Raw genomic sequence first — 14,460 nt, forward strand, 5'->3', positions numbered from 1 at the left:
GAGGGAAATGCAGGGTGTAAGTAAGCAAAATGTCATGCAACTTGTTAGCGGGGGAGGGGGGGGGGGGATATTTCAAGCAGACTATCTGTTAATATAGTCCGAGAAAGAAATCTAGAATTAAATTAGACAAGTGCTTATGTATTTGAATTAACATTGAAGTGTCACATGTATCTATCATATTTCAGTTAGAGTCTAAAAACGATTACACACATGAAGTGTTCTTTACTATTAATCAGTGTAAAACAACAAACTTAAAACAAGTTTCAACAGAGGGACACATGACCTACACTTTAGAATGGTTACTACATTTAAGTATTTTAAAATAAAATTGCACAGACAGATTTCATTTATACTGTACATGTTAAAATCAATTAAAAGCTAAGTGAATATAGGCCTATTGGAAAAGATATAAGAAATACATGCAAATGTACCTGTACTTACAAAATTATATCAAACAATTTATATACTTTGGAGTCTGGACATGTAAATGTATACACTACAATGTACTTTGATAACCTGTTACATCAAAAAGTTTGTATTAAATCAAGTCAAATGCATATGCACCAGGCCTCATACATGAGGGATAATCACCAATGTATATACACCTTACAGTTATGTAGCATTTGAATATAGAAAGGCGGGATTTGAGATTACAGTAAGCAAGAAGTTTCAAGAAGAATACCATGCCACAGAGCATACACTGTACACAACGTGTATAAAGATATAGAGGTACAGCCTGAGATTCATGACAGGATGAAATAGATTCCCAAGCTAATTAAATAATTTAGTATTCCATCTCATACATGTACAGTGAAGGGTATGCAAATAACATTACATCTTTCTATCGCAATTCTATCAAAGAAATGTTTTCTTTTGAAATTGTTCTCATTTAATGGAAATGACATGTGTTAGCCTATACTGTATTTAATAATTGTACATCGTTTTCATACACTGCAGTCCAAATACAAGTACTTTACATGAAGAGCATAAAAGAAAAAATTTAAAAATCAAGTAGGACTTACATGAAACTTCAATACCCATAAGTGCATTAATGAATGAACCAAGAAGTAAATTTCGATCATAGTATACAAAATTTGTTCTTTAATTATCTCTTCATAAGTAAATATTGACAGCTTAGTATGAGCCAATATTCTGAATATAGAATACCAAAATTGATCCCGACTATTTAATCTTCATGAACAGAAACAACACTTTTGGGAGATTTTTTTAATGGAAATGGGGGGGGGGGAGAAATTCAAAGAAAAATGAACAAGATGAAATCAAAGCATGCTCTCTGTCTGGAAATGAAATTAACTATTGCTTAAATCATAGAGCGTTTCCAAGAACATGTCATAAAACATTTTTCATGCATGAAAAAGATGCAATCTAGAAGAAACTAGCAGAAATATCCATGTATCACTTTTAACATACAACCAACATTAGAGATAACAATGAATGTGATCCTCATAACGGTTTCTCTGCGCATGAAATATTAGCCACTTATATACCGTTAGACTGATGAAATTTAATGCTTTGAGTTGTAACAGGCATGATTTTATTAATGTAGTTCAGACTGAAATGTCTTGAATTTTTTTGTATTTTTATTCATGTACATCATATATATGGCCTTGAAAAGAAGTCTTGACTAAAATGTCACTTTTAAATGCAGATTTGAATGCAAATCTGAATGCAAGTGTACACTAAACATAAGTCTGAATGCAGGAGTGAATACAGGTTTGAATGCACGTCTGAATGGAAATTTAAACAAAGGTATGAGTACAATTCTGAATGCAAATGTGGATGCAGGGTTGAATGCATGTTTTGAATTTGTCTGAATGGAAATTTAAACAAAGGTTTGAGTACAATTCTGAACGCTAATGTGAATGCAGATATGAATGCAGGTTTAAACACATGTCTGAATGCAGGTTTGATACAGGTTCGAATGCAAGTCTGAATATTTACAATACAATAGTGTCAGTTGATAAATACACCACACCTTCTAGAAAAGAGACCAATGTGAAACAGACAGCCAAAAAGGGTATGTGTACATACATGTACATGATCAAGGGTATGATGGGTATGGTGTAGGGATAGATACAAGTGATTTAGGAATATAAAATGTTGATGATTTCATGATTTAGGAAAAGATATTGATGATTTATGAGGTTACCTATATCACTCTCAGGTAGATAAATGGCATGGCGAGTTCGCTCTGACACTAAACGAATTGTTGAAATAAGAAAAGATTTACATTTATTGGCTACTGAATTAAGTCCCTGTGGATATTACATCTTTGATTTATCATACTTACTTTCCTCTTAAATCCTCTTGAACATTATACTACATTGTTTTTTAATGTAGTTATATATTTTTGAAGGATTAGTTTCTCATTACTTCGTGAAACTATGATAACATTATGAATATTGCGATGATTATGTCTTTAATAGAGTATACTCTGTAATACTGAATGTTGATGACATAAAAAGTCGATCCTGTAGATATTTTGTGTAAAGCAATTGCCATTATGCCAACATAGTGACTATACGGTAGGAGTACTTCCTAGGGAGTGGAGATGGTGCACACATTGTACATGAATGAATCTTATGAGTGAGGAAATACTAATATCTGTAAAGCGCTTTAAGGTGATACTTTGTTTTATGCGCTACATAAATCCAGATTTATTATTGTTGTTATAAGGGTCCCTTGAGATTGTAAATGTAGAGAAGGAAGTTTGATTCAAACATTGATACAGTACATGCAGAGAATGATCATTATATGCTTATAATTATAATACAGACATATATATATATATATATGTACATGTATATCTACTTCTAAAGAAATCCTACTCTTATATCACTGTATATGACCAAATACATGTTAACGGTTCAAAAATATTAACGATCATTGAGCATTCTATGATACATGCTGGCACTATTAAAGAGGAAGATGTGGAAAAATATTAATTCGTCTTTTACCAAATCTTCTATCCATTCTCCGCGGTATGGGGAATATGTCCGAATCGTCATCGTCATTTTCGTCGATGAACCTGCGGAGGTCCGGCTGGCTCCGATGCCGCTGCCGCATCCTCCGTGGGAACGTGCCCCTATCGTCTCCCATCATCGAACCATCCACTGACCCCCTACTCCGCTGTCTCAGCATCTCGTAATCATCAACTGTTCATGCATTGTTAGAGGAGGAAGCAAAGCAAAAATTGGGAGGGATGCTGGGGTGAAAAAGTCTTGCTGGTATTTTGTTTTAAAAGGGTTATGTTAGAAATAAGCATTGTATCTATCTTTTTATCACACCATGCATTTTGAGGTATTGTAAGTGCAAAAATATGGGGTATAATAATTGGGGCCTAAAAATTACGCTTGTAATAAATGTAGAGCAGAAAATAATGTAATTGATGGAAGTTGAATTTTACAGAACAAATGCATTTGTTTGCTTCATTATTAGTTAAAAATTCATTTAAATGTACTGTATGTACAGGTACTGTAAAACCTTTATTAACGGGTCAACTGCAGTAAACTACAAAATATGACCACTACAGACACTCCTCTTTCTACACAGGTTCTAAAACATATACATTTTTTCATAAAGGAGACAGTAAAACTCGCCAGTATAGAAATTAAGTTTTTTTTTTTTAGTTAACCACAATAATCAGAGCTTTGACTGTAATCTATTCAGTGTTAAAATGAACTAATCTACATTGTAAGCCCAGCAGAAGGATTTTGTAAATGTATGTGAGTTGTACGGATGTCATCACAGGATCGTCAAACTTCTAAAACTCTTTACCGGTATGTAAATCCACTGGTCGTACATCCATCTGCAACATGTTGGTGGTTACATAAGGACATGTCCATACATTTGGATGCACCCATGCACTAATCTAAAAATTATGTACATGTAGATCTATAGGATAACTACAACATACATGTAAGTAAAACAAGTATGTAGTTAAATCATGTCAAAACTGAATATAAACAAAATGAATATAAGCTATCACAAGTTCTAAAAAAAGAATAATACTTCTGAATTTCTTATCACAGAAGATACAATAATAAATTATTTGTAATAAAAGAGTGTACAGTGGTTAAATGAGAGTCACATGCAAGTTCCACAACCGGAATAGAGAAAATCCCAATATAACCATATATCGAGAAGAAAAAGTGAAACAGTTTCAAATCAATAAAACCCAAGTCACAAATGAACATCAGTAAAATTCATACATGATCCATGAAGAAGAAAAAAAAGAGTGTATTCAATGGCCGCTAAACACCTTACATTCCAAATAAATTGTAAAACCAGATTTGAGAAGTTGCTAATGTACGATACATCTGTGATTCATAATCAAACATATCCCTGATTTGGAGGCGATTTAGCCATTTTCTTACAAAATTGAATGCTCACAATACACAATATTTAAAAATATGTGTAAAAATATGTGAATATACATGTAGTATTCATATGAATATTCAGGATCTCAATTGCTTTTTTAGTCTATTCATGTATCTCTAGGTAATTCCTTTCCCAAATCTGTTTGTAGTTGAACTGTAAGGTGTGAAGTGACCATAAATTCAGAGTTAGAACCAAAGTAAAGAAGATAAGAGTACAGTAATGATTCAAACAAAACTACATAAAGTAAGAGAAAAAGAAAAAGATTATATTGATTATATAAACCTGTCATAATACCTGCTACGTATACAATATGCGGTCTCCTCGGGGCTTATGGGAAAAGGACGAAATTCTGGTCAAATTGATTCAATTCTTTTTTGTTTATTTTATTGTGTTGCAACATATATTTGTCATACTATTTAGTTCTATTCTAGCCAATATACAAAATCAAATGATAAATGTGCATGTTTATAAAAGGACTAAAGACAATGCACATGTATAGCGATATTGCAAAGAGAGGGTGGGTATTTGGGAGGTGTAACACAAAATCGCTTTGGACTAAATTATATTTGCTCTCGCTAAACTGAAGCTGGGTTACAAATCACATGGTTGTAATAATATTGTATCTATTGTTGGAAGGAAAAGTTATGAAAGGGATAATTTAGGACACACTTACATGCAGGAGACCACTGAGCTTAACTGATAACATTTGAAAACAGGTTTGTGTCATTGGGTAACACAGGAAGATATATGTAAGTCACAATAAAAACAAATAAGTTAGATGTCATGATTCTTATGTTATAATCAATGGCGATTGGAACTTTTCACAAGAATTAAATTGCATATAAGCAGAATTGACAAAATAATTAGTTGCATAATCTCATGTTAGGTATTTCTTGTTGATGATTAGTTTAATGAAGCACAATGTGTTTTTGCTTCTCAGTTAGTCAGAAAGTCAGTATCATTTCTGCATAAATTTGCATATCATTATATTCTAGATGAATTCGGTAACTCTCTTACCTGAGCTGACCATAGCAGGTGGGTAATTCCCATCGTAAGAAGGATCCATCCATCGTTTGCTGATCAACTGCGGCTCACCGGAATCTAAAAGATGATAACAATAATTGATACCATCCATCATACAAGCCATATGACAGGGCGACACTCACAGGCATCCTGGACACTTTGATGCCCCAAATCAAAGTCTTAAAATATAAAAACGTTATTACAGAGGACTCATGAATATAGACTCTCACTTCAGTCAGGACATCCTCCAAAAAAAAATTAGTGTAGAGCCCTGCTTAAGACGTGCTTTTTAGAGTGGCTACACATCTCTGTATGCTTTTAGATTGAGATACAACCACGCATCCATCCTCATATTTGTGATATCATTTTATTGATTGAGTCAAAGAAAGTAGCTTTCACAGTACTGTATGGCTGATGAAAGCTTTCCTTGTATTGTATGAAATCAAATTAATTAAATCAAATAGTTAACAACTTTTAGCGTTTCTCACAGCTCATCAATACTTGATTACATGATCTGGTTTTCCCTTTCATAAAAAAGGCGTTTACAGGCAGTCTTATCTTAGAAGCCCAAACTTTACACTCCAAGTACATACCCATTTCCCTCCAACTATGGAAGTGAACTGCCACAATATCACAAGCACAATATGATTTATCCATTTGTGAAAATGTAGCTCTCATATTATTTGTTTCAAAAGCATTTTTCTTTTTAATAAAGATATCTTTAGATAATGATGCTTTGTGAAGCATCACAATGAGTACTCTCCATAATAACTTCACAAGTCCCTCAGTAATAGTTGCATAGATCTTCATCACTAGTTGAAGTGCTTTGTCCTTTCTTTTCATAAATCAGTTACATTAAACAGCCAAATTGTGAATAGTTTGCTTTTCATTATAGGTTAAATGATCAGTCAATTGTTACAACCCAACTTGCATACATATGGATACCAAATTTAAACAACCGTACAGAATGGAAGGACTACTTACAACCAAGATGGCCGAGTGAGCGATGCCGGCGCATCCTTCTCCGCCGCTCCTGCTGAAACATGTAAGCTGCTTCTCCTAGAGGCGGGAGTTTAGGAAGGGGTTCATAACGAGCACACAGGAGAAAAACAAGAGCCGGGAGCAGCAAAAACAATGGAGACACACCACAAAGCAGGGCGGAGAGAGAGAGAGAGAGAGAGAGATGGAAGCCGAAAAAAGAAGCAGAAAAGAGTAGGGTATGTAAAAACAAGATGGCACTACAAGCGGACAAGGTTGTGCAGACAATCTAAGTGCATACCCACCCACACACAGCATGCTCATGCAAAAACAATATGAACTATCTGCAACTTTTCAACTAGCATATGAAATTATCATTATTAAGTAAGATATAATAGCATTAAAATCAGTGAATAAATATTCTAAAAAAAGGTTACAGTTGCAAATAATCCTCAATTTAACTGCTTTTACTTATGATTATACAATATATGGAAACCATGTAAATTTTTGTGATTATAGATTTATACAGATTTACTTCTCGCACTATTATTGTGTCTAATAAGCTAATATATGTCAAGTTTAAAACATCCAAAAACAAGTTACTGTAAATGCTAAGTATACTATCCAAATAAATTGAGTTATTTCACAGACTCTAAATTTCTTTTAGCTGCTTCATAATAATACATGTACTTGTTAGAATGGCAAATCATTTAATTAAAATTAGATTCTTGTAAGTAATTTGAAATCAATTTTCATTGATGACAATCAAATTCTTCATAAGAGTCAGTATCAATTTTTTCAAGAATGCATAGAATTATATTACTTTGCCTTCTTGAACAAGATAATAAAGAGTAATCTTGGAGCATTTTCCTTTTAATAGTGAACAAGCTTCAGTTTCTTCTTGCAATAATGCCCGATCTGCAACTCATCCTTAAGGTGTGGCAACTGTCTAGATCGATCTACATGTTAGTACATGTCGATGTATATTTGTATAGTTATTGAGTGCTGCTATATGGGAGATTTTAACACCTTATAATATATACTGCAGGATATCACTCCAGTCAAGGCCTCTTTAAGGGATAGGATTTTTTTTTCAGTCTGTTTTCGACAGTGTCAAAAGCGATGAAACTACAGGCTTTTTAGGGTAAGGAGCTTCAAATTCTTCTCTTTTAAACAAAAACTATTTAAAGTCTTTTTAGTGATCCCCTTCAAAATCTTTTTGAGATTCAACATTAGAAGAAAAAAATCGGACTTGGCACTGCTGATTTTAGTCGTATCTAGGGGAGGGTATTTGCTACGCAAAATTAAGTCATCTTTGATGGGTTAGGCAAAGGGGCGAATGAAACATTTGATGTGGTGGTGGTGGTGGTGGTGGTGGGGGAGGGGGAGGCTTCCTTACCTGGTTCAAACTCGCCGGGGGCGCCAAACACCACATCACCATACGAGGGTGTGATGTCATAGCTTGCAGCCCTACTATGGTTCCTTGACTTGGCCCTGAATGGGACCTCTTCATCAGGGTGCAGGGGACTACCCTTCGGCTTGTAAACAGCATCTAAAAACAAAATGACAAATAAAAATGTGTTCTAATTTTTCTTAGTTACCAGCACAAGAGAGAGACAAAGAAACAAAGACAGAGAGAGAGAGAGAGAGAGAAAGAGAGAGAGAGTGAGAGGGAGGGAGAGAGGGAGGGAGGGAGGGAGGGAGGGAGAGAGAGAGGGAGAGAAAGAGAGAAAGAGAGTCCAAGAGAGATAGAAAGAGAAAAATAAGGGAGAGTGTGGATGGTATAGACGGAGAAAGATATACCAAGAAATATCAATAATCAAAATAGAGAGTGTGAAAAATATAGACAATTTATAAAAAATAATCATGTATAATATACGACTATATAAATATATTACCTGAGGCATTGTATAAATATATTATAGTCATTCAGCAACCGTGCACTGCACTTAACCCTTACTGTACTGGGCTATTTCGAGCACTCTCTGACTGGGGGGGGGGGGCCTGGGAGGCCCCCCCCCCCTATGATCTCGGCCGTCGAATGTCCGATGAACGCGAAAATTTGCATGTTTGTAGATATTTACGTAAGGAACAAGATGGTATAATTAGTTTTTTCCTAATATGCAAATTGTTGTCGTTAAAGCCTAATTAATTATGCAAAATGCTAATTTTATGCATATTATAGAAAACTCTACATATTTGTCCGTAGACTTGTGAAGAATCTTGAAAATGTATTGAATAAAGGTTTCCTTCACCTCAAATTCATGAGGTTTCATTATTTTTATGATTTTTGAAAATGCATAGGTTAATTTGCATAAATTATGAATACGCATTCATGAATATCAAATCTGGAAATATATAGAACTATATGGGAACTAGAATCACTACAAAAATTGTCAGACTCCACTTTTTTAATGTTAATTGAAACTCATTATTCATATGAAACTTCTTTTCTAACACAAAATAGTTATTTGATGTAATTAATAATGATAATTTATGCAAATTTGATGCGATTTTCAACTATTTATTTTCTTATGTATTTTATTGTTTTTTATTTCTTACTATATCTACTGTTTTATTTCTGATGTATTCTTTTGTTCTGAAATACATCAAGTTACTTTGAGAAACATATAAAAGCAATTTGATACCAATTCATATCTTCACATTTCTGTTTGTACATGAATATATGCAATTATAGCACTTTTTTGATGACATGCGCATACTAATTGTTATGTAACACCTTACAGGTATATCCGATTTCGACGAAAATGGTATCAAAAGGCGGTTGCGGCGCGATCTCCGAAAATGTCGAGGGGGGGGGGCCTCCCAGGCCCCCCCCCCCCCCCAGTACAGTAAGGGTTAACCCTATGTTATTCATACTACAATTAATTCTCATCTATCTCTCACTAACCACACAGGATTTCACACCACTGCTTTTTCTGTAAGCGCTGTGAAACCAATTGTGTAAGAGCGCTATATAAATGAACATATTATTACTTGTATCATTACAAATAATCCAAGGATTGGGCTGTAAATTACTAGCAACATGAGTACAGTGTATACTCTAAAACCAGAAACTTGTTTCCGAATAAAACGTTCCTGAATTTCATAAATGGTCCACAATCATGACAATTTTATGCCACAAAATGAATGGATCACAAATTGACACAACCCTAAATATTGGCAATTAGCGAAAGTATGATTCAAATTTCAATGGTGTAAATGGTACCATTCATCTACCATTGGTGATTATGCAAATGAGCGTCCAAAAAATTATTATTAGGTTGAATGGTATTTTACTGGTAGATGAATGGTGCCCAATGGTACGTTGCGAGCGTAATCTCAATGGTATCCGAATGGTACTTAAATGGTGTTTGTGAATGGTATCCGTATGGTATTTTCAGTGGTACTTCTGAATGGTATACCATTGGTATACCATTGAACATTTTTTTGTAAGGGTTCATTTACAATTAGAAAACCACAGCGTTTTTGTAGTGGTTTACCACATCATATCTGAACGAGCCTTTAGACACTAAATCAAACTTGATGACATGATGATGCGTACCTGCAGCATGTCTATCGATGAGATAGATGACCTTCTTCTTGCACTTCTCCTGGACCTCATCGGGGAGGATGTGGATGATGTAAGGCCAGATCGTCCTCTTGGCGTTCGTGTCCAAGATCGGGAAGATCTCTACGATCAACCCATCAATGTTTCTAAAAGAAAAAGAAAAGTAAGAACATAAACAAACTCCTAGCATTGGTGTCCAAGATCGGGAAGATCTCTACAATCAACCCATCAATGTTTCTGTAAGAAATGAAAAGTCAACTTTTGATCAGGACAATCTCAATGGTCAATTCATCCAAGATAAATGTTCACAAACACTTAGCATTAGTGTCCATGATTAGGACAATCGCTATGATCAAACCATCAATTTTCCTTAAAGAAAATAAAAATCAACATTAAAAGACTTTTAGGATTGGTATCTAGAATTTGTACGACATGAAAATTGATAAAACGTTCCACTTGAGCATCAGACACTCTATCAATATCCTACTACACAATCAGGAAGAGAAACACATTAGGTGGATATAAATCTGATCGTTTTCTCTTGGCGACATTTGCTCTGGGACTATATTCATCCAAGACAATGGGTGGGGGATACTGTTACAATTGGGTTTAGGAAGAGGGTTAAGATTAGTAAAAAGTGCTTGGTCCAGTGTTGAAGTTAAGAATATAGTTAGTTTAGGAAGTAAATAAAACCATTTAACTTTCTAATCTTACCTTGTATGATGGTAGTCTCTGAGGCATTTCTTGATCACTTTTCTCTCATCGGGTGTAAGATGATGCTCCATCTACATTTGATCAACAAAAACATTGGTAGAGAAATCAAAGTCAAGTTAAACATGGGGATAAAAGCTATGATAAAGCTATAAGAAAATTCCATAATTTCCAGTTTTACCCTGATTTCCCCCCTGATAACGTCCAAAATAGGAACTTGTTTTCCTGTTTTTCTCTAATATACAGGATAGCCGGAAACCCTGCATTCTACAAAATCATTTAATAAGCCTCTAACCAGCACTTCATACTGTATCACATGTTTGGATCCAGAATGGTGTTAACTCTGTGTAGGAGGTAACATCTCTTGCTCCTATGAAACGATATCATCTTAATTCAGATTCAGATTAATTTTATTGGTCCATTTGGAAATTCAGTTGTTGGCATTACATAAAGCACATGAACAATATACACTAGATAATAAATAATACAAAGCAGCAAAGTTGCAATGATATAGTCATATGGAAACACGGATATACAGTGTAAATCGTTTTTACATAGTGGAATGATATAAGAAAGACAAAAAAAAATGTATGATTGCTTAGAATTCTGAAATATTATTAAATATTATCTTGTATTAGTATTAATGAAAGATTGATTTGGATAAATCTCCTCTCAGCTGGAATACTAGTCCCCATTTTTTCTTACCATTTCCTTGAACGTTCGACCGAGTGAGTACAGATCCATCTTGGACAGGGGCTTGAGGCCGATAATACTGTCACCATCGTAGACGGTTGTCGTGGCTCGACTGGTCCCTGATTCGGACAACCATCCTGCAATGGATGTGACGTCACTGGTCTGTGTGGTGCTCAGGACACTGCTGGACACCATACTGGCACTCGCCATCGAGTTAGCTGCAATTACAACAACAAAGAGGAAAGCACAATATTATAGCAGAAAGAATCAGGGTGGTACAGTCAAACCTGTCTAAAGCGACCACCCAAGGGAAACACAAAAAGTAGTCTTTGTAGACAGGTTTCTTTAGTACATGTTTCAATGAGAAACCAGTTTCAAGGGAAACAAAAAATGTGGTCTTTATAGACAGGTGGTCTATAAAGCAGGTTTGACTGTAATACCAAAAAAAAATATTTTGTTTGGCCATTGAGCAGGTAAAGCAGAGCAGTCTGGTGGACTATTTGAAAATTGATTGGGGGCTTTGTTAAAAAATACACACATAAAACAAAAACATAACCCCCCCCCCCCCTCCCCACTCCTGCGTACATGCCTGCCTACATGTATACACATAGTAGTTTGAAATAAAATCTTGGAAGTCATATCAAATCTGGATTCCAAATATTGTTAGTACTTGAGACAGCTGTGGCAGAACCAAGGGTGGCTCCCACTAATCAAATATTTATATCCAGCAACTCAACCAATAATGGAGGCTTACAGAAGTCAAAGGAACCCTGAACTGAATACAGCAGCTGCTGATACCAAAGCCAACAATGCCTAGCAAATTGGTAATTACACACACCATATACAGCATGTGTACACGTAGAGTATAGTAGATGATGATAAAACATACATTGTATACAGAGACAGAGATGTTAACTCACAAAAAAGCAATGCAGGAAATCACAAATACCCTTAATTTATATTGAATGCATTTTGTTGTTCAATATATTAACATACATTCACATCCAAATTCTGAATTTCCCTTGTGCAATTATATTTTAACAGCCTTGATGAAATATAACTGTAACTCAGGGAAAATTATGAATTTGTTGGTGTGTTCAGTTTGTTGATTTTGTTGTATTAAGCTCCGAATCATTCAATATTTGTATAATGATGTACTCATACAGTAGTACAACATATTTCTGGAGGTAAACTAGGGGAATTTGTTTGTACTTTCATTGAATACTAAGACTGATATAATGCAACACAGACTGGAGTCCATGGAAAATTTGTTTTCAAATTAAACCGCAACCACAATCTTAGAATTTAGATTAAGTCAACTCAGACTGGCAACCATGGTTGTTTCGTTCCAAAATCAAATTACATCAAAAATGTTAAAGATCATAGACTAAGAGGTACCTGAGGAGTGGTTCACTTACCCGAGGAGGGAATAATGGGACCGGTTTCTACCACCAGAGTGGGTGTAGATCCGCTCCCCTTGAGGAGCTCTACCAGCTCATCGTGGGTCTTCTTCCGGACGTTGAGACCGTTGAGTCTCATGATCCTGTCCCCTGTCCGCAGCCCCGCCCTCTCGGCTGCTCCACCTATGAATGGAAATCAAAGGAAAAACAAATGTCCAGTAACAAAATATTTGTAACAAAATAATGACAGAAAAATAATAATGAAGCTGTCACTGATGATAACACTAGAAGAAGAAGGAGGAGGAGGAGGAGGAGGAGGAGGAGGAGGAGGAGGAGCAGGAGGAGGAGGAGGAGGAGGAGCAGGAGGAGGAGGAGGAAGAGGAGAAGAAGAAGAAGAAGAAGAAGAAGAAGAAGAAGAAGAAGAAGAAGAAGAAGAAGAAGAAGAAGAAGAAGAAGAAGAAGAAAAAGAAGAAAAATACTACTTCTAATTAAATGTACTCCTACTAATAATAATAATCAGAATTATACTGTCTAATAATAATACCAATTACATGTAGATGAAGAAGAAGAATATTCAATAACATTTTACTTGTCAAACAAACCATCATGCACATCCCATTAGAAAAATTAAAATTATGAAATCATAAAAATCCACCATACATGTATCACAGTGATTGAAAACACTGATGATACATAAACATAGATCTACGACTTACCTCTATCTATGGTCTCTATGATGACAGGGATATCACCAGCTAATACGAAACCAAAAGAGCCTCCAGCTCGGTTTACTGTCACAATCCTAGAATTAAAATAAAATCATGAGATATGTCATACTAAAATATCTGAAGTGCTAAGGACAGCGAGATACGTATGTAATATGAATATGGAGTCAAATTTCTCATTTTTAAATTTCATATACATTAAACGAAGATTACAAATGAAATGACTGCACACATATACACATCTACATGTAAGTAATGGTAGGCAAAACATGTACATGTATTCATTTTTTTTCAAATTCTTTCCTAAAAACAAACACTGATTTTTTTAATTTTTACCTCTTTCCTCTGGCAGGTTCATCCTTGGTCACCAGGAAATCAAATCTATCTCTGTGTTTGGGTGGAACAAAGATCCTGGGGAAATAAAACAGTTACTTTATTAGAGACCAACAACATATTAAAATGCAAAGTGACAAATACATGAACATTTAAGCACTCTAGTGTTGGGAGCCTCAAAAATATGATGGCAAAATTTCACCTCAAAAATCTAAGTATAATAATGTGAAAGAGGATGTCATTTAAGACACATTTCTGCAAGGATTTTCAAAACAAATGAGTTTGAACTGAAATTGAATATTGATGAAAGAATACAAAATTTAGGTTTTCTGCATACAACAGAAAACCCAAATTATGTATTCTTAATCTTATATCAATATTTGTCTTTTTGGGGGGAGGGGAATCTTTGCAGAGGTGTGTCTCAAATGACATTCTCTTTCACATTACATGTATGATACAATTTTAGTGATATTTTGCTATCAAATGTTTGGCAAATTAGGGGCTCTTTGTGGCATTTGGGGGCAAATTCATCCTGAGCCCCCATTTATTTGTTTCCCTGGGCTCCTAACACTTTAGAGGGGCTTTATCGCCTTAAAAATTTTGAGGATACATCGCATCCTAAAAA

At 34.9% G+C, this 14,460-nt stretch overlaps 1 protein-coding gene across 5 annotated transcripts in view; it reads right to left on the bottom strand.

Annotated features, from left to right (window-relative positions):
• Positions 1–14,460, bottom strand: part of LOC765167 (delphilin) — a 38,951-nt gene that overhangs the window by 15,307 nt on the left and 9,184 nt on the right. For all 5 annotated transcript variants that reach the window (XM_030999318.1, XM_030999312.1, XM_030999327.1 and 2 more), the window contains exons 4-13: positions 13,839–13,913; positions 13,494–13,579; positions 12,796–12,960; positions 11,390–11,595; positions 10,688–10,758; positions 9,968–10,119; positions 7,802–7,954; positions 6,409–6,483; positions 5,419–5,502; positions 2,979–3,176 (exon numbers count right to left, since the gene is read on the bottom strand). In XM_030999318.1, coding sequence (XP_030855178.1) covers positions 2,979–3,176; positions 5,419–5,502; positions 6,409–6,483; positions 7,802–7,954; positions 9,968–10,119; positions 10,688–10,758; positions 11,390–11,595; positions 12,796–12,960; positions 13,494–13,579; positions 13,839–13,913 — 1,265 coding nt within the window. The remainder of the gene's footprint in view (positions 1–2,978; positions 3,177–5,418; positions 5,503–6,408; positions 6,484–7,801; positions 7,955–9,967; positions 10,120–10,687; positions 10,759–11,389; positions 11,596–12,795; positions 12,961–13,493; positions 13,580–13,838; positions 13,914–14,460) is intronic.

Source organism: Strongylocentrotus purpuratus, unplaced genomic scaffold (assembly GCF_000002235.5).
Source record: "Strongylocentrotus purpuratus isolate Spur 01 unplaced genomic scaffold, Spur_5.0 spur5_contig_861, whole genome shotgun sequence".
NCBI lineage: Eukaryota > Metazoa > Echinodermata > Echinoidea > Camarodonta > Strongylocentrotidae > Strongylocentrotus > Strongylocentrotus purpuratus.